The sequence below is a fragment of the Phocoena sinus genome, chromosome 5 (genome assembly GCF_008692025.1).
Source record: "Phocoena sinus isolate mPhoSin1 chromosome 5, mPhoSin1.pri, whole genome shotgun sequence".
Lineage (NCBI taxonomy): Eukaryota > Metazoa > Chordata > Mammalia > Artiodactyla > Phocoenidae > Phocoena > Phocoena sinus.
Genome location: NC_045767.1, coordinates 53,607,257 through 53,628,279, shown reverse-complemented (window position 1 = coordinate 53,628,279; position 21,023 = coordinate 53,607,257). Strand labels below are relative to the sequence as shown.

At 37.2% G+C, this 21,023-nt stretch overlaps 1 protein-coding gene across 5 annotated transcripts in view; it reads right to left on the bottom strand.

The window, feature by feature from the left end:
- Positions 1–1,216: 1,216 nt before the first annotated feature.
- LOC116754184 (recombining binding protein suppressor of hairless) overlaps positions 1,217–21,023 on the bottom strand; it is a 121,121-nt gene continuing 101,314 nt past the window's right edge. For 4 of the 5 annotated variants that reach the window (XM_032632550.1, XM_032632551.1, XM_032632552.1 and 1 more), the window contains 7 exons: positions 17,891–18,065; positions 13,714–13,851; positions 13,449–13,561; positions 7,299–7,439; positions 6,082–6,237; positions 5,589–5,692; positions 1,217–5,428 (listed from right to left, as the gene is read on the bottom strand). In XM_032632550.1, coding sequence (XP_032488441.1) covers positions 5,113–5,428; positions 5,589–5,692; positions 6,082–6,237; positions 7,299–7,439; positions 13,449–13,561; positions 13,714–13,851; positions 17,891–18,065 — 1,143 coding nt within the window. In that variant the 3' untranslated portion in view covers positions 1,217–5,112. The remainder of the gene's footprint in view (positions 5,429–5,588; positions 5,693–6,081; positions 6,238–7,298; positions 7,440–13,448; positions 13,562–13,713; positions 13,852–17,890; positions 18,066–21,023) is intronic. The other variant, XM_032632553.1, reaches the window with a different exon arrangement.

Here is a 21,023-nt window from a genome sequence, read left to right as displayed (position 1 = left end):
GTGGATAACTGTCCAGTCTTGCAGGTCCTACGGGAGCTGTGGCACCAGTTCTATCCCCCAGCCGTAAGCTTTAGGGTCTAACCTGTAGGTCAAGACGAAGCACCTCATTTGTACTTTACATACATCAACTTAATTTGTCGTCCTCATTGCTGTCTAGCGCTAAACTAGGGTTTTTCAGGGGTTTTTGTACTGTATCTTTCTAGATTTTTGTTTGTTTAAGGAGAGGACTTGCTTCTGTGATCCCTCACCACTAGCACCTGATGCAGCTTGCCCTCTGCATGTTTTTAACTGGCAACCATCTACGGGTTCAAGGACAAAAAATATACACATATATATACTTAAGGGACTTTTCATTAGGTTGCTTAGAAACTGATCATATACTATGTATAACAAGGGGTAGAAACACATTATTCCCATCTAAATTCTAAACCAAGAAGCTATTACCCAATCTATACGTAGACTGGGAGTTTGGAACTGACGTGCACACACAGCTATATTTAAAATAGATAACCAACAAAGACCTACTGTAAAATAAATAAATAAATTGTTTTTTTTAAAAAAGAAGCTATTACCAATCCTAGCCATTAAAGCCTCACAACTCAAATTCCAACTATATTGTTTCTAAATTATTTAACAATCACTATTTTTAGATGTATTTAGCAAAAATCCTGATAACTTTGCTTATATTTTTTTCTTTTGGGGGAGATCAAATAAATGAACTTGTTATGACTGAAAAAATACGTAACAACTTCCCCCCCTTTACTTTCTGTTTCCCTATTAAACAAAGTACGCTTTCTTTCCAACGAGGAGCTCCCACCAAAAAGGCAAAAACATTCTATGTTCTTTCATACACCAAACCAAATGACAACCTTACACTAGAAAAGCAAGCTACTGTTAAAAAATGCTTTCCAATCTTGAGATTAGCTCGAAAAGTTCCTGAATTGGGAGACAGCCCTTGAATGGCGAAGCCCATTTCCCCGTGAAGAAGAAAGAACCACTCCCCCGCAAAAAAAACTTTCTTTTTAAAGCAGTGTAGTTTAAAACATTAAAAAAGAAAATCAGCACAGCCATCACTTTGATGTGATGTAGATTAGATAGCAAGGTAAGACTGTAAATATACCAACTGTAATATGGAATTTAATTTTATCTCTATGAAGTATTCTGAAATCAAAGACGACATGCATCAGGCACATCCAACAGAAGACTTTTACAATGGTTTACATTTCCTTTTTATTTATTTCTTGAAACTGCCCATATTGCAGGTTTCTCATGGATGAAATATGGAACTGAGCAGATTCTTTTTTCTACAAAATTATGGTATAAACTTGCTCAATTTTCTATCTTATTGCTAATAAACCTTACAGGTGCACAGTTTGTAAAATAAACCCCTTAAGGACTGAATGCATAGAGCATGCTGCAAGGTACAAGAAATAAGCTAAAAATGAGCATATAAACCTACATCTGGACCAACACAGTACTGAATGCTGGCAAACATTTATCACAACACATGGAAAAATTAATAAAAGGAAATACAGTTCAGTCCTGAAAGGGTTAAATAGAAACCCTAATATATTATTGTTTCTAACCATCATCCCACATTACAGTGCTTGAAAACAAAGTCGAAAGTCTGGCACAGAAAATTACACACATTTGTTCAGTACTCATCAGAAACACAGCTGCTTTTGAAATCAAAAATAAGTAACTTAGTTAATAATTGAATAACATTTTGTTTCAAAAAGGAACACCCCCCCACCCCCTGCATGGATTATCTGATTAAACATGACTAGTTAGTTTAGTTCTTAAAACCTGTGTTGGAAATTGAGGGCACAGATGGTACTCGTTTCATTAAAAAAAAACAAAAACAAAAAACCCCCCAAAACAAAAAACTAACCAGTTACAATGGCAAATAAGTCTGTGCAGTACGAGTGACAAATATTTCACTAATTAATATATATATGAGGATGCCTTTAGTCGCCACAGTTTAAGAAAAGTCAGCAGCAGGGTAAATTTTATACTAGTGTTCAACTCTGAAATCATTTAAAATAAAAAGGGCATTTTATATTTAAAGCCTTTAGCTTGCCATCCCAATCTATGTGATCAAATTCAACAGAACTAATAAAAACATATTGGATAACAGACTCAGCTTCTATGCATATTTTCAGAAACTGCATAGAATCATAAGAGCATAGGCTACACTTCTAATACAGAATTAAAAAAAAAAAAGCTTGAATGTACTATACTTTAACTGAAGTGGTTACCATTCTGAGAGTCTTTATAAGGGAAAATGACCAGCATCTCTAACAATGCCACCATTGGAGGAGGGGCCGTGTTCTACCATAACCAGAGGACAAGGCTCCTGAAAATTAAACACTGAAAATAATTCACAAAAAAATTTTAATCAGCTGATAAAAGAACTACTAGTAAACAATAAGCCACAACAGACAAATCATTTCAGTCTTTAGTTTGTGGTATGTAGAATGTCATAAAATAGTGGGGGGGGAGAGTGCCTGTATAAGCATATTCTTGGACTTTTCAAAAAAAAAAAGAGGAAAAGGGTTTACAGTCTAATATTTCAATTATCTTATTAAAATAAACAAAGAGCCAAAATTAGATATAGTTAAACAGTAAAAAAGCAAAAGTTAATTTTAATAAAGCCATAAACTTGAAAAAATTATATTGAGTTGCAATGCTGGGTAGGAATAGTTTGTTCTTCAAAAGCATCTCATCTATTATCAGTTAATTTAATATAATTTGGTAACTAAATACCAAACCTGGGAAGTGGAGGAAACTTGTGGCCCATTCAAAGTAAGGCAGCACTGAAAACATTTCGGTGCTCTGAACAAAAAGCACTGTGTAAAGACTACTTCCAGACTCAACAGAGAGAAGAATAAATACTACTCAGAAACAAGCAAGTTTGCAAGAAAAAGCCAGTAAACAGTTAAAACAAAGAAAGATAAGGCCACAATGAATTCTGCCCTTGGTCACTGAAACAGATTTAAAGTGTGAGGCAGGATTAGCTTACAAGAGAAGCTAGTGACGGGAGCAGACTTAAAGAGAGAAAGGCTATATATAGTATAATGCAGCCTGTGAGTAATTAAAAAGGCTTGCAGTAAAGAGAAGACCACAATAACTTTTATTTAACCACTAACATGTTTTACAAATGACTTCCCCCTTGAAAACTGAGGAAAAAGTGATGTAAAGATGTTAGGAATTGTATTTACAATGGCAGAGTCTGAGCAGAAGAATGAGTAATGAAGATATCAAAGCTGGGGGTGGAGGGGAGTTGGGGGGAAGCTACTAACAATGATGTTTTAAAAAGTCTACTGACGGAAACTTTTCAAAATAGCCCAGGACATCAGAAAGACAATTTCTGTATGGAAACTGCAGGAAGTTAGTTTTGCATTCTTAAGGTACTTGTGGCTCCTGTTTTATGGGACAGTAAAAGCTTACCACAATCTAGAGGTAGTTTTTACTCAAAGAAAGATGACTGTATTACTAGACCATGTCCTGTAACATCACACACACAGTTCCTGTAGAGAACGTAGCCCAATGAGTCTGCTGCAATTTCTAAGACACCGAACATAGGCGTGCCCAAAGTGCAGGAACAAAACCAACGTGAAACTGGTGAGCCCAGCACACAACCCTGAATGCAGCCAAATCTTAACTGAATGGAGAAGAAATGCTTTCCGAGTAGGAGACATTTGTGAAGATGCTCAGTACTGGGGAAGAGAAAACAAAAAAAGGCAGGGAGAGAAATGGAAAGATAAAGTACATTTGCATTTTTATAATCTTACAGCTATCTGTTCCTAAAGTACTGTCTTCCAGCTATTTTAGTTGGTCATCTAGTAAAAGCATCTTGTTTCAAGGTTACAATGATATTTTGGCCTAGGCTACCCCCCACAAAACAAAGTAAGTAAAAACATGCTTTTGCTGAGATTTTCCTCATTATACAATAAGGGCACCATCTACCAACTGGTAGCAAATACTTCTGATGATATTTTTTTGTCATATGCCAACAAGGCAGAAAAACACCCTGCTGAATGAAATCACTGGGAATATTCTAGCTTCAAAATAAAATGTTTAACTTACACATAATACAAGTTATGTACAAGATTAGGAGGAGGGAAAACCTGAACAAATCCTGGACCGCATAGATACATTTCTGCACAGGAAAAGGGAAGGGAACACTGTAAAAACCAACATGTTCCACGCCATTAACTCATTAATGACTAAATGGCCACATTTAATTCCAGGTAAATGTTAGAACCTCTTGGATTACAACATAAATACATTTTTTTAAAAAAAAAAGGAACACTGAAATAACTATCAACGGTGTCTGAGAATAGAGACTAAATCAACGTACGTTGCATGTATTGCAGGCAAGGCAGAGGCATTTTTTTTAAAGCTTTTGCACAGACTTCAAATAATCTTAAAAGAAATATGCAGGCCTTTACAAGATTTGAATTGCTGAAATCAAAACACCTTCCACTCATGAAAAGTCATAAGACTTCAGCTTTTAAAGAAAATAATAAAATAAAAAGAACAGTTCCAGCCTTAGACCAAAAAGACCTGGAGGAGTATGGTAATTAGATTAAACAAGCATGGTCAGGCTTGGAACCTGAATGTACTTAAGAGCAAAAGCTCAAAGGGGGTGGGGAGGAGAACAACCTATTTGGTAACAAAGGTGTACTATATATACTGTGATATAAAAAAGGTATGGTGAAAATGTACCTTTTACTAAAGCTTATACAAGTTCCTTGGTCCATAAAAACTATGTTAGATTTTCGTCTTCTAGTTTGATTACCTTTTACTCCAGCCACATCTCTATTTCTTGCCCATTTAAACAAAACCAAACAAAAACCAACCAAACAAAAATAACAGCTGAAAAAAATCAATTTCCAAAAGTTTGCACATTCTGATGTTTTTTGTTTGTTTTACTGTGGCTTCTGCACTTCAAATCAGCACTTGCAGGTAATGGGGTTTTTGAATAGTATCACCGGGTACGAAAAGTTTTCCCAAGAAACCACAAAAGATTGTTCATTTTTTTCTTTCTTTTTTTGTCAACATTTTGCCGCACTCAAGTCAGTGTAAGTCCTAGCAAAAAGACGGTAGTTAGGACACAACTGTTGCTGTAGATGACGTGACATTGGTTGAATTTGTGCTGACATTTGTGTAACTCCCCTCGCTGTTTGTGTTTGACTCATTAGGGGGCACTTGGCTAGAGTTGGCTCGAAGGATTGCTCCCGCCGCGCTGCAATGTGGCCGTGGCCCCGGTTCTGGGGTGTAGGTAAAGGTAAGGCTGGTGGAATAAATGATTCCATCATTACGGACCAAAGTTACTGGAACCTGGACTGGCTGCCGGACCCATCTCCAACCTTCTCGGAATGCAGAAATGTCTGGGACAACACAGAGCATACTCTCTCCACATCTGAGAAGGAATTAGAAATCACTTAAAAGCACAGAAAATTTTAGAACCGAAACTTAAAACAAGGTTGCTTAAATACAGGACAACCAATATTAGGAAAGAGTCTCATGAACCCACACCCCCATCAAAAACTCTAGATGATGTAAAAAATTATATTAAGTACCTGTACATAGTTTCAGCTTCTACATCCCCAAACCACACTCGTAAATTTGGAGTGAAATTCTGTCCTGTAAGTTCAAGCATTGCTACGTCCCCACCGCCATTCAACTGCAATTCACAGAAAATCAGAACAATGTTGAGAAAACTTTTCATTTTTCATTAAAGTACAGTTTCTCATTCGACTATCATGTGCAAAAAAATGGATAAATAAAATGCTTCTTTTAAATGACATGATTATAAAGACAAAGTGAACTAAAAATATCGCAAGCTAATATACAAACTGATTTACATTTAAATTTTCTTGCATAAAATTATGTTCCTCTCGTTTTCTTTTTTTAAAAAATCAACAAATGATGTATAACAAAGCCTCCAAAAAAAAAAAAACTCCAAATCACAAGATTTGGAGAAAAATCAAATTTATTGTGAAATAAAATTATGCCGTGTCATAGCTCAGATCAGTTGCAAAGAGCTAAAAGTCAACTTGTAAGTGGTCTCACCTGAAGACTTTCTACAACAGGCACCGGTGTGACTGGGGCAAGGACAGGGCCCATCCCCTCGTAAAATGTATACTCTGCCTTATCCGTACTAATGATTGTCCAGGAAGCGCCATCATTTATCATCTCTTTATTTGGTTCTTTTGGGCATGGAGTGGCCTTATGAAAAAATTGGTTAGAAATTGAGTTTTATATACACTGCAGTATAAGACACTTTAACAAAGTAACACTCATAGACTGGCATTAACATGAAGAGAATTTAGTACAAATTTATAAACTTCCCAAGCACGATGCTTCGCCAATCCCTAAACAAACAGAATATTAACATGGAAACCTCACATATTGCAGGTTTTATTTTAATACAAAATATTTCAGTGACATACTAAAAACTAATAATACCTTCAGAATAACCATTTAAGTAAGAGTATACCAGTACCTGTATAATTTCTTTAATAAAAGATCAGTATCTGTGATGTAAATAGCTGTTTAAAACTCTTTAGGGATCCCTGAGAGAGAGAGAATGGGAGCCCCCTCCTGCTCAGAGAACAGCTAGAAACTTACGTACTTTCAGCTGGAAGGAACCGAGATATTGACTGACAATCCCCTACCCCTATCTCGAAACACCTAGGCCAGACCATCAGTGCTGGGTTGAGGAGACTGGCTGTGTGTGCATCTCTCTGGAAAGTCTCCAGATGTTCAGAAATGAGTTTCATGTGAAAGTATAACTATTCTAATAAGTCATCTGTTCATGTCATAAATGTCCTCATGAAAGCCTTCTGAGTAAATATAGTTAAAAATTAGCTTTTGAAATGTGTCATTACTGTCTTAGAAGACCCCAATATAAATCTGATGAGAATTATGACGCTTCTCCAAAATAGGCATGTATCATATACAATGTTGTCTGCACATAATTTCAGGTGATTTACTGAATACCCAACATCTAGTTTTGGATAATCTGAGGGGCTCTTTGTTCCTCAGAACTAGATGTTAACTGCTTCTCTTAAAACATTTTCATAGTTTTGAGTTCTTCCTTGATGTAGGATGACTGCTATATCCGAGGAACATGTGGGCTAAGGACCCTTGAACTTGAGACAAATATCTGAACACACAGCTTCATGTATTTGGATACAATTAACATTAAGCGAGAGTTTCATGTTTCTAAATGCTGCTAACCTAATAGTTTGCACATTTTAGATTTTACCAGTAATTTAAAAACATACCTGAAACTGAATTATTCTTTCTTGAGAAAGGCACAAGTACATTCTTTCTGTATCCTTAAGGTAAAATGCACATTTATGGAGCTGTGACACAGGATCATCTGCATCCAGTAATGCGGTCTGCTTATCAACTTTCCTAATTATCTGTATTTCAACAATTAAAACAGAAAAGATCATCACATGTGGAGTTTTCATTTCGTACACTGTCAAGAGTACACAGAAAGAATCTGCTATATAATAATACACCACAGGTATTTGTAACATACCTACATACACAAAAGAATTTACAAACAATAAAGCTAGGTATAAGAATACTTTTAGATTGCAAGCATGTTAAGAATGTAGAGATGTTACCTTTTTCCTTGAACTCCTAAAAAAATAGGGCAGACTGGCACCTGTTTTCTAGATCAGTGGTTTTCAAACTTTAATGTCCATACAAATCATCTGGGGTTCCTGTTAAACACACATCTGTTCTGATCCCACAGATCACATACGGGGCCTGATATTCTGCATTCTAGCAAATTTCCAGCTGATGTTAATCCTGACCTTTCCAATAATATACAACGACAAATATTCCAACATCAAAGGGGAAATTATCTCTAAAGGCCACTATGGGTGTGCTAGTCGGTACCTAAGTCCAGTATCATACTTATATGTTGTTTTAATTTTAACCTAAAAGAGGTTATCATTTTGCAGATTAGGAAACAGGCTCAGAGGTCAGGTTAAGTTCCTCAAAATCACTTGGTTAGTAGCTCAGGGACCAGAATATGATTCCAAGGCAGGCTGCTTGTCCAGCCTGAACTCTTTCCATTACACACTATGACCTTATAATCCAAATATTCCACAAAACACATATGGATATCTGAAAGATAATCCTATCAAACCCTAGACATTACTTATCACATGGAAGGTAATCACTAAGTGTTTGAGGACTATGAAAATCACTCCCAACAGCATACAAACATGTTAGAACTATTTCTCATCTAAAATCAGAAGAAACCCCTTCCTTGACTACACATCCCTGTCCTTCCCTCTCACCACCCTGTTTCTCTGCTCTCCTTTACATCAAAACTCCTCTTCCTCACCACCCCAACTCCTGAAATCTCTCCAGCCTTTTGTCTCAAAATTGCTCTTGGTGAGGCCACTAAGGACTTCAAGACAGTTGAATCCCATAAGCACTTCTCTGTCATCTTATTAGCTTTCTCAGAGGCATCCGACCCACACATTCTTCCTTCGGGGATACACCTGCTCTAACCAGCCTTTAGTCTCCACAGCCGAGTCCCCAAATCTCTTCTCCTCTATCCATACTCTATACTTTCTATACTATTTAGAAGTTGGCAACTCCTAAATTTGTATTTCTGGCCATAGCCTTTCTCAGGCACTCGACGTGTATATTTAACTACCTATTCAACAGTTACACTGAAAATGTCTATTAATAGGCATCTCAATCTTAATCAAAAACAGAATTTTTTATTTCTTCCTAAATGTGATCCTCCCTCAACTCATAGCTCAATAAATGACACCACGTTCACTCAATCCTAAAACTGTGGAGTCATCCTTGACTCCTTGCTTTCTCTTATACCCAAGCTGTCAACAAATTGTTAGGTCTACCTTCAAACAAATCGGTCACCTCTCATCACCTTTCCAGTACCATCCTAGTCTAAGGTACCATCATCAACTTCCTGCCCGAATTTTGACAAAAGCCCAACCACCTTTCTCTTTGTTTCCACAGCTATATCCCTATGCTCTCTTATCCACAAAGCAGCCAGAATTATTCTTCCAAACATAAACCAACCATCATTCCCTGTTTAAAACTCTCCAGTGGGGACTTCCCTGGTGGCGCAGTGGTTAAGAAGCCGCCTGCCAACGCAGAGGACACGGGTTTGATCCCTGGCCCAGGAAGATGCCACATGCCACAAGCAACTAAGCCCGTGTGCCACAACTACTGAGCCTGGGCTCTATAGCCCACAAGCCACAACTACTGAGCCCGTGCACTGCAACTACTGAAGCCCACACGCCCTAGGGCCTGTGTACCTCAACTACTGAGCCTGCGTGCCGCAACTACTGAAGCCCACGCACCAAGAGCCCGTGCTCCACAACAAGAGAAGCCACCGCAACGAGAAGCCCGTGCACCACAATGAAGAGTAGCCCCCACTCGCTACAACTAGAGAAAAGCCCGCGCACAGCAATGAAGACCCAATGCAGCCAAAAAAAAAAAACCACACACACACACACAAAACCCTCCAGTGGCCTCCTATCTTACACAGATAACAGAAAGTCCGTAGTGTAGATAGAGAGAGGGACTCGACAAGATGTTGCCCATGGCTAACCTTGCAGAATCATGTCCTGGCACTTCCCCCCCGCACCCCGACTTGGCTCTAGCTACAATGGCTTCCTTTCTAGTCCTCACACATTCCTGTCTTAAGTTCTTTTTGCCCTCATTCTGTCAGCCTGAAATGCTCCTCACCCAGTTTCTGCTTTCCCAACTTCATTCTGGTCTCTATTCAAATAGCCCCACTTCAAAAAGACTTCTCTGACCACTCTAAGCACTCCCATTTCCCTATCCCTTTATCCTGTTTTAATGTCTTATCACTTACATTAACCTTTTAATACATTATATGGGTATTTCTTTAGCTGGTTTTCGTTGACATCCCTTCCAAAATGTAAGCTCCGGGCTTCTCGGGTGGCGCAGTGGTTAAGAATCCGCCTGCCAATGCAGGGGACACAGGTTCGAACCCTGGTCCGGGAAGATCCCGCATGACGCGGAGCAACTAAGCCTGTGCAACTACTGAGCCTGTGCTCTAGAGCCCACGAGCCACAACTACTGAGCCCGCATGCCACAACTACTGAAGCCCACGTGCCTCACGTGCCTAGAGCCTGTGCTCTGCCACAAGAGAAGCCACTGCGATGAGAAGCCTGCTCGCCTCAACTAGAGAAAGCCCACACATAGCAACGAAGACCCAATGTGGCCAAAAATAAATAATAAAATAAAATAAATTAATTACAAAAAAATGTAAGCTCCAAAAGGAAAGAAAGTCTACCTTGTTCACCAATGTATCTCCAGCATCTAGACAGTTCCTGGCCCATGGGTTCAGGGCTATGTGTAGAATGCACGTATGCATGTAGGATGGTAATACTTTGCTCCACAATGGACATCCTTAACAGTAGCTACTCACAAGATATTGTGAGGACTAAATGAATCAATATATGTAAAAGTGCTCAGAACAGTGCTATTAATATTATGCAATATTATTGGGTTTTTATTACTTGATTCACACCGGACATATTCCAAGATGATTTTTCTTTACTTAAGCCACAGCTATTAAAAATCCTAATCTTTTAAAGTCAACATTCTTCATATTTACACATTTTTAGCTCTGCAGTTTATTAGTCAGAATATTTGTCATTCTACTCACATCACCACTAATTTTTGAGTTTAAAGGGAGACAATATACTTTTAGCAATTACAGCTTCTAAGGTATTCTGTGAGACTAATTAAACTCAAGCAAAATGTTTCCATTCAATGCTAGTCTTAAAGGTGTATTTAAATTTAATGATGTTTGGATTTTAGGGAAATAAGTGAATTTTGAATGTTGTAAGTTTAAAGCTTACTGTAAGTCTACCACACTCAACTATGACTTCACCACGTAAGAGTCAACATTTGCCCATGACACTGTCATTTCTGTAATCCACTGTTTCTCCACTACCTAGTAGTAATAAGCATATTGAGAACATGGGCCATGTTTGGTTCAATTTTATTTCCCATAATAGTTCTCTGGACATAGAAACTGCTGAATGACCTAGTCTCACCAATAAAGAAACCAAATATGTCCCCTACTATTTGGTATCAAACTTGCTGTCATCATTTCTAATTATTAAGAATAGGAAAGAAATCTGAGAAACCAGATAGTACGAATGTTCTAACAAGCTACGTGTGATGAATTCTACATTCATAAAACATCAGATGTTACTCCAACCAGCTCTCTCTCTTCTACGCTGGCTTTGTAGGTTACTGGTACAGTATTTTCTATATTTCTGAGGTAAACAGGATACAGCTCTTAAGGACAGAAAACATATCTTATTCATATTCCTAGACTATACCTGGTAAATGCCCAGGCTCAATTCATGTCGCTGATTAGTTTACCTAACAGATTTTAGATGTCCCAAACCTCTGGGGCATCTGACAGCCTTGAGGAAGTGGGATAAATACTAACCAGTGTTTCTTGTTAGTTGGCTAGACCTACATAGACTATGTCTGTTTTTAAAGTATCCTAAAAACCAGGATTTCTCATTAGAACATTCATCCCATTGAAACTTGGTCTTGGAGGGAGAGTGTTTTCCAAGCAAAGATCTCCAATAAGGCTAATATTCTAGGAAGCATAGCATGCAATGTTCAGATATTAAGACAGTGTCATCCTTCTTGAAAGCACATGAAAGCCTCCTCTGAAAAACGTGCCTTTGTTGAAAACTGCACGTAAGTGGAGGTATAGGAGGGCATGAAGTAGTGCAGACCATATAAAGCCTAGCTATGTCTCTGAGGAATCTAATTCCTCAGTCACACAATCTCTAGAAAGAGGTATTTATCGGTACATTGTTAACGATTGTACTGCAACTTTTCCTAAGGCATTCTCTGGATCAGGTTTTTTATTGCAACATTTTTATAATCAGAGCCCCATACTTTTATATGTTGAAAATATTCAATTAAAGATGATGTTCAAGGGGCTTCCCTGGTGGCGCAGTGGTTGAGAATCCGCCTGCCAATGCAGGGGACACGGTCCAGAAAGATTCCACATGCCGCAAAGCAACTAAACCCGTGCGCCACAACTACCGAGCCTGTGCTCTACAGCCCATGAGCCACAACTACTGAGCCCGTGTGCTGCAACTACTGAAGCCCGTGCGCCTAGAGCCCATGCTCCACGACAAGAGAAGCCACTGCAATGAGAAGCCCGCTCACTGCAACAAAGAGTAGCTCCCACCCACCGCAACTAGAGAAAGCCCACGTGCAGCAGCGAAGACCCAACACAGCCAAAAATAAATAAATAAAATAAATAAGTTTATTAAAAAAAAAAAAAAAAGATGACCTTCAAGCAAGGCAGACCAGTACTTTACATGAAACTAAGTGAAAACACTATTTTAAGATTTGAGTCTGTCTTCTAAGTGGCTATATATAAGCTGTTGCTGATCAGAGGCAAAGGCCTCTGAATAGTGATTCTACAGTACAAGCATTTAATACCAAAGCAAATAAACATTATCCTTGGAATACAGTGACACATAATGAATGAAAAGAGAAGAACCTGAGTAAATGTTGATTCAGCTTGTTTTTTGGTGTGTCTTCCTTTCTAATTTATGTACCCTTCTTTCCTTACCTTTCCCCTTTTTATAATTTGCCTCAGGTTCAAGGTTTTGTAAATTTATATTACTATGTTTCACATATTTTGGCTTATGAAGTTGAAATGGGAAATAAAATCACCTTGTACAACCATGACACAGAAAAATATAAAACAAAAACAATAATATGATGCATTTACTTAGATAGTTATAGATCAACCCAGCTCCTGCTGAAATAGTCCCAGAAAAGATCAGCCAATGAAATACTTCACCAAAGAGATACAAAGCATATTCAGGCAAGTAATACTAAAAGTTCTTCCATTCACTTAACCCCCTCCCCCAACCTGACCTTGAATCAAACTTACTCATAAACCCCCTCCATCTTTAATATAACTAAATTGTGTTCTGCTTCAGAAAAGGAGGGGGAAGATGACAAAGGGTATATGAGGGGCTTTTGCTTCATTCTGCTAAGAAAAGCAGTTTTTTACAGTTTTAAAAAGCCCCAAACACTATGCCTCTCTACCAGAGTAAGAAACACCAATTTTATTTAATTTTTAAATCCATCTTCCTTTGGGAGAATAAAATAATAAAAATTATGCTTATATTTTTAAAGAAATTTGAAATTCTATGCTTTTGAAAACTTGGTCCTGTGTTGGGATGAAGCAGGTACCACAAAGAATGAATAATGTATCTACATTAGTTAAGAAAATAAATCCTAATGTAACTTTATAGTGCCCTCTATTGAACATATCCAGATATACAACCAAAAAGGGAAAAGGCCACCAACATTTATTACAAACAGTCATGAAGTCATTAAGGCCATACCAATCTTGGGAGTGCCATGCCAGTAACTGAACACACAAGTTTGACTGTTTGTCCATAATGGATGTATCCATCGCGGACTGTGAATTCTTCTCCTTCTGATTCATCGTCATCCACTGCAGTGCAATGGAAACAGACCAAATTATCTTTTAGAACTTATTAATCTGCTTATAAAAATGACAAAACTTAATATATCTGTATGTCTTATTAGTAAAAAGAATTTAAAAATTTCACACGAAAAAAATCAAATGCATATTTTTATACTCACAGAGATGAATGTAAAATGCTCCCCACTGCTGAGAACTGGCATGGAAATTACCTCCTTCTACATGCAAGTATCTGGTACTAACTGTCTGGGATCGAAGTCGATTAAACAGAGCCACCTTTGTTCCTGAGGCAATGCATACTGCAAAGAAAACACAGCTCCTATTTATGTGAGTGGGGTTTGGGGGCGGGGCAACAGTGGAGAGCAAGAAGGGACCAGTACCCAGTGAATCAGGACTATGCATTACTATCATTTAATAATTAATGGATTCTGCTAACAATTTTTTTAACCCTCTAAGAAAATACAGATGATACCCCCCAAAATCAAGGTAACTCTTTATCAGTAATGTCAAGCTAAAGATATATAATATGTCCATAAAAATCTTTTTTTTTTTTTTGCGGTACGTGGGCCTCTCACTGTTGAGGCCTCTCCCGTTGTGGAGCACAGGCTCCTGACACGCAGGCTCAGGGGCCATGGCTCACGGGCCTAGCCCCTCCGCGGCATGTGGGATCTTCCCGGACCGGGGCACGAACCCGTGTCCCCTGCATCGGCAGGCGGACTCTCAACCACTGTGCCACCAGGGAAGCCCCATAAAAATCTTTATAAAATGAGAGTTACACAGTATGTTTAATGCGGTGCTGTTTTTTAAAAGGAAGTTACTTTTAAAATATTAAGTGTCCAACAGTAGGAAACTGATTAAATAAATTATAATATCATTCACCTATTTGAATAATGTGTATTTAAATGCATTGGTAAGAAAATATCTCCCTGATATATCACTGAATGGAAAGCACACTCTTTATACTGTGGTTTTGTTAGGTAAACATATACATTTTTATGTGACAGCATGTGTCTCCATGTGCTCACATCTATTTCTGTGGAATACATTCATAGAGAGGGGTGTGGAAGGATGTTTACCAAAGTTGATGGCAACTGCCTCTGGATACTGTGATTTTAGAGATTTTGCTTCCTTCTAAATACCTTATAGTATAGCATTGCATGAAATTTCTTGAAAAAACAACCACATCTATGTAAGCAATACTCTGAAAATGAAATATGTTCTCTGCCATCAAGTAACTTAGAGTCAATAGAAATATAAAATTAAAGAGGTAATCCTGTAATTTGAATTGGAAACAGCCTAAATACATGACATTGTACCTCCTGATGCAAGAACACTACATCGCTGTGAAGTAGGCTTGCCCTCCAGTAACAAACAACAAAAAAGAACCAAAGAACAACCACCTTAAATCTGATCAAGTTTCTAAATTTACTGACAAAGACTCTCTCCTTGACCAAACTTTAGACAGGCTCCTCTGAGCCCTTTTTCCACCGGGACTCTTCCTTGGGCCCTGGCATTGGCCTGCCTAGCCCGGTTATTGCCAAGAATCCTGCTAAACCATCCTCCCATCCTTGATATCTGCTCAAGTTCCTCCCCTCCACCTTTATATCTGATCATCTAGGCCTGTCTTCATAAAAATTCTGGTAAGCTAGTTTGTCAAGAATCCCCCTTCCCTTCATGTCTCTCTCCTCTTAGTAACCTTCTATCCACTGATCCCCTCAACTCTGTTCCTTGGCTATAAATCCCCACTTCTCCTTGTTGTATTTGGAGTTGAGCTCAGTTCTTTACTGAAATCTCTTTTCCCTACTGCAAGGGTAGTGAATAAAATCTGTTTCTAACCATCTTTAGTGTCCAGCTCTGTTTCTCTCTGACACTACAATTTACAGAAAATACATTAAACTACACCAAGGAAATATAATTAGCAAATTCCAGTATGTGGAAATCTCTCATGGTCAACTGACTCAGTCTCTTGAATAAATAAACTACAAGAAGAGAGAGAGAAACAGAGAGATGTAGAGAAAATCCACAGATTAAAAAAAACTCAAGGACATGTCAACACAATATATAGAATAGTATCTGATGGATCTTATTTGAATTTTGATTCAACCAAAGGGCTAAAAAAAACCCCCACATTTTAGATAATTTTAAATTTGAGCACTAGCTAGGTATTTAATGATACTAAGAAACTATTTCTTTTTATAGTTGTTTTATGTTTATTTTTATGTGATCATGGTATTGTAATTATATTAGAAAACAGGAGACCCTATCTTTCAGAGATACACAGAAATATTTACAGATGATATAGTGTCTTGGATTTGCATCAAACTAAAATGAGGGCAGAGGAAAGTGTGTGTGGGGGGTAGGGTTACAGATGAAGATAAATCAGGACTGGCTTGAAGTTAAGATCACTGCTGCAAGTTAGAGGATGAACACAAGAGGTTTCATGTCATTAATGCAACTGTCTACTTTAGTATGTTAGAAAATTTCCATAATATAAAGTAAATGATGATGATAATAATGACCAAGCAGACTAAAAACCATCCACTACATAAAATCCCATTAAGTTCATAATAAAACAAAACAAAATAAAAACAAGCAAATAAACCAAAATCCTAAAACCTCACTGGTCACCTTCAAAGAATACTATTGTTATTCTGCAAATTAGTAAATAAGAACCTATCCTGGCTTTTCTCCATAGACTATACTTAAAGCAAACAGCTAACAAATGCAAAAGTTAAGAATAAAAGAATTAGAAAAATCATCATTTTGCAGCCCCTAATGAAATACTAGATTTAAGCAGCCATCATGAAGGGCTACTAAAATCATTAGGTTAAAGGTCGCTGAGGAACTTTATAACTGGTGGATTAGACTAACAACAGCTCAAATTACTATAACCAATCTTAACATAACAAGAAGTGGGATAACCAGATATTACATGACTTCTGATCTGATAGAAATGTACATAGGATCAGCTAATTCTAAAATAAAAGTTTAACCAACAGTTTGTAGAAAATATGAGAGACAGAGGAACACGTAATCAGCCAGATCCAGAATATGGAAATTCCACAGGAAAAATGACCCAGTTTCAACAAATAAATAACACAGAAGAAAAAACAGGCTGGTGGAAAGAGAAGAAACCATTACAGATTAAAATGTATGAACCTTGTTTGGATCCAAGTTTGAACAAGCCAACTGTTGAAAATAACAACACAACTGTAAAAAGATATTTCTGAGACAATGTGATAAATCTGCACCCGGACTAGCCATTAGATGGCATTAACGAACTACCATCAACTGTTGTTGGGTATAATGATGTTTAAAAGAAAATTATCTGTTAGAGAGTCACTACTGCAGAAATGGTTGAAAGGATACGATGTCTGAGATGTACATTAAAAAATTCCAGCAGTTGGAGGAGGAAGGAAGGGGTGGTGGTGATAGAGATGATAAAACAGAATTGGTAAAACCTGTTGAGGCCAGATGGTCACCTTATACTACTTTCTCCCTTTTATGTAAGTTTGAAAGTTTTCATAATAAAAAGTTAAAATAAAGAAAACTGGGCACAGAGGTTGAAGTTCTGTAAAATTCAAACAGCATTTATCTGCTAGTCTAAAAATGTGCTGATGAGGCAGCAGTCTCTGCCAGTGCAACTACATTAAAATTTTTGTTCAGGTTCTCAGGACAGCCTTCCAAAGCCCACTTGATATAACAGTGTTTCTCAAAGGGGTGCTTTTGATATTCTAAGTGAATCAATTCTTTATGGAATGGGAACCTTCTTGGGCACTGCAGGACATTTACACACCCTAATGCTAACATTACTCCCTCCAGTCACTATGACAGCAAAAGGAAACTCCCATTTCTCCAAATGACTCTGGGTGGCAGTGATGAACCAATTCTGTTTAAAAACCACTTCCCTGGGCTTCCCTGGTGGCGCAGTGGTTGAGAGTCCGCCTGCCGATGCAGGGGACGCAGGTCCGTTCCCCCGTCTGGGAAGATCCCACATGCCGCGGAATGGCTGGGCCCGTGAGCCATGGCCGCTGAGCCTGGGCGTCCGGAGCCTGTGCTCAGCAACGGGAGAGGCCACAGCTGTGAGAGGCCCGCATACTGCAAAAAAAAAAAACCACTTCCCTACCCCAGGTATTGCCCATTTTTAATTAAAGAAAAAGACAATAAAGCAGCAGTAATAACTGAATATGACTTTTTCAGATAAAGTGAAGACCACAAAAATATTTGAAAAAAAGGAACTGGCTACTGAAAAGCAATTTTTAATTTAAAAAATAGATGAATTTGTCTTATTAGTTCATGTCGGGAGTTGAGGACAAAAAAGAAAACAAGTATACATACAGTCAGCATTTTTCAATGACTGCTTCTTTTTGGAAGGTTTGGAGATGACTTTTATCCGCTTGCTGAGGAACACACCAATGTCATCACTATTGCCATAGAACATCTTTACAGAGAGCATGAAGTGCTTTCTCTTGTCTGAATCAGATATATACAATGTTTTGGCCGTGCAATAGTTCTGTGAAAGAAAAGGCAAGTTTTAATAGCACCAAAACCCTGTCAGCTATGTACCTACAACTCAGTATGGCCACGTCTAAGTTTGATCAGACTTAAAGGCAGTAACTCCACAGAAGCGCTGATAAAACCAACTGTGAAAAGTACTGATATCTGAAAACAAAGTACAAAGTCTTCCTTATCAAGTCTACGAAATACTAACACTGTGTTGTTTTCCCCTCTCAAAAAGGCTTTTAAAAAAGTCTTTTCTTGTTTTATACAGTTCTACATCTATTTCACAGAATTACCAATGTTATAGCAGTAATTTTAAAAAAAATTTTACAGTTAAAAAATTCCATGACTGTCTTTCTGCAAATAAGATATAAAGAAGGCTATCAGAACTCAATTAAATTATGTAAAAGATTTTAGCACTGATCCTTCTCAAAATAGTGCATACAACGTTTTTTCTTATATAGCCGAACACTAGAGTAACCACCCATGAGTCTGAGGAAAACATTATTTTTTGAAATAGCTAACACTTTGCCCAATAGGATAATTCCTATCGCATCACCAAAAGAACTGAATTTAAAGGTACTAGAGAAAACAAACGCAGCAAAGTACTATGTCAGTTTACCAGAAATTAAATTCTGGTAACTGAAAGGATAGTATTAAAGAGTTATAGCACTTGCAAAACAATAAAGATACTTTGAAATGCTACTATTTCAATTACATATGACAATTCTAAAATCTTTCCTATTCCCTTGATCCCTGTGAATGAGGGAAGAGGCTAAATTATTGATCTATTTTTCCAGATTGGGTAAATAATGCTCAAGTACAGCTTAAGTATTCAAAAATCTGAAATATATATATATATATTTTTTAAAATCATTGCTCTACTTTAAAATTAGGCTAAACAAGTTTCTTGACTACCTCTGCTGTGTGTTCCTTTTAAAAAGTAGTGCAAATGCCACTCATTTAGAAAATAACTAATGGGCTCCAGGTGTTTAATCTTTAAAATATTACTCACAGCCAATTTTAGTACCAGAACAAAAATCATGCCATACTTTATTGCATTTCTCAACAGCAAAGTTATATAAGAAAACTTAGGTGCCGTCTTAAATATTTTACTCAATTAAGTTTTTATAAATTCAAAAGGGTGATAAAAGCTTTGAGAGGCTTTGTTCTGCACAAGGCAAAGTTAAGATAAAGCTCATAATAGTAATAAGAAAAATTAAAACAACAGCCTTTGCACTCACTCAGCTCCTTTCACTCCAGGATCTCTAAGTGTTCAGGGATGCTGAACCATGGCCCTGCCATACTTTAAAAAGCTCTGAAAGTCATATAAAGCCTGAACTATGGAATTATTCTACAACGTAAGACCAAGTCTAGGAAGATAGGTATTAATACACTAAAGGAGAGTACTCCCATGTAACAAAAATAAAATGTGTATCTAAATGAAAGCAATTAAATTCTAATGGCAAAACTTAAAAATGATGAGATCACTTAATTTGAGTGTTAACATTAGGGGATATGATCTATATCAGAAAAGAGAAAATACTGAAATCTAGCATAAATGATAAGGTAGACTGGCAAACAGGAAAGGAAAAAAGAGCAGAGAAAATTGGGTCATAACACAGACACTCAAAGGGCTTTATTTTGTTTGGAAAGAGCAAACATACATATATCTCCTTGGAAGGAAAGGAAATATACCCCTAATTACAAAAGTGAGTAGTTTGAATCCACAAAAAAATTCTAATAAAGCTATCTCAGATACAATTTATTATTTTTTAAAAGCTATAAAGCTACTGACCACAAACTACTCAAATTTCACAAGAAAAAAAAAAAGGACAAGTCACTGATTCAGAAAGTATTACGGCTTTAAGACGCTAAGTAAATAAAAACTGAAGTTACATTTGCTTCATCATACCAAAAGGCTAAATTAGCTAATAAAATTCTAAAACAGAAAATGGCATATAATAAATCTGTCTATAAACAATGAAGAGTTTAACTTAAAAAACATCTTTCTAAAGACAAGATCTTCAGGCAAGAAAAAAAATCTGCCCTGAAATAAAAAAGAAATACCAAATATAATCCTACAAAAGTTTATAGAAATATCTGAATTGTAGAATTTGAATTATATAAACAAAACAATACTAGCAACATAGGTGTAGGGGATGTAATTCTTTAAAATAAAAATACAAGTGTGCTAATTAGGGAAGTAATTCATGTTGCATAGCTTACCTAGCTCCAACTATGTAAGACATAAACTGAGGAAATGAATAGTTAACAAATTAAAAACATCAGATCCAAAATATTACCAACATATAGTTAAATGTCATGACCATAAAATAAGGGCTGCATATATTAGAACTTTGTTGTAATGAAGATTAAAATAAGGACAAATACCCAAAAATGCAAAATAAAATCCCTCCTTTTTCAATAATGACTAATTGTACCATTCAATGAACAGGCTGTTGAAAGAAAATAACATTACCTTAAATGAATGGAGGTTAAGTGAGATAGGACCAAAGTGCCTCTTTCTGAAGCTCAGCATCTATCCACTGCTTGGTCCATCTTTGCCTACCTGGACCCAAACTTACCTTGTTCCTGTACCTTGATGGTCCAAGCATATGATTATGCTGTTCTTTCTGCCTGGAATGACTTCTGCTCTCAACCAGTCTTATTCTCTATAGACTTCTCTAATAGCATTTTTCATTATAACTAAATATTAACACATAATTTTGGCATACAGACTCTGTACTACCCTGTAAGTAGGTGTTTTAAGCACTATTTAATGCTCGAGCTCTCAGGTATTCTCTTCTGCAAATTTCTAGGGCTTGGGAAAAGGATATAATGGCAGAAGTTGAAGAAAGATGTACTAAGCCGTTATGCTAAGAAAAGCAAGTGGCAGTGCTGTTTGTTTGTTATTTCCTCCCTTAAAATTGCTGGAAGCTGGAAGTGTTAAAGCAAGCAATGAAGTTCA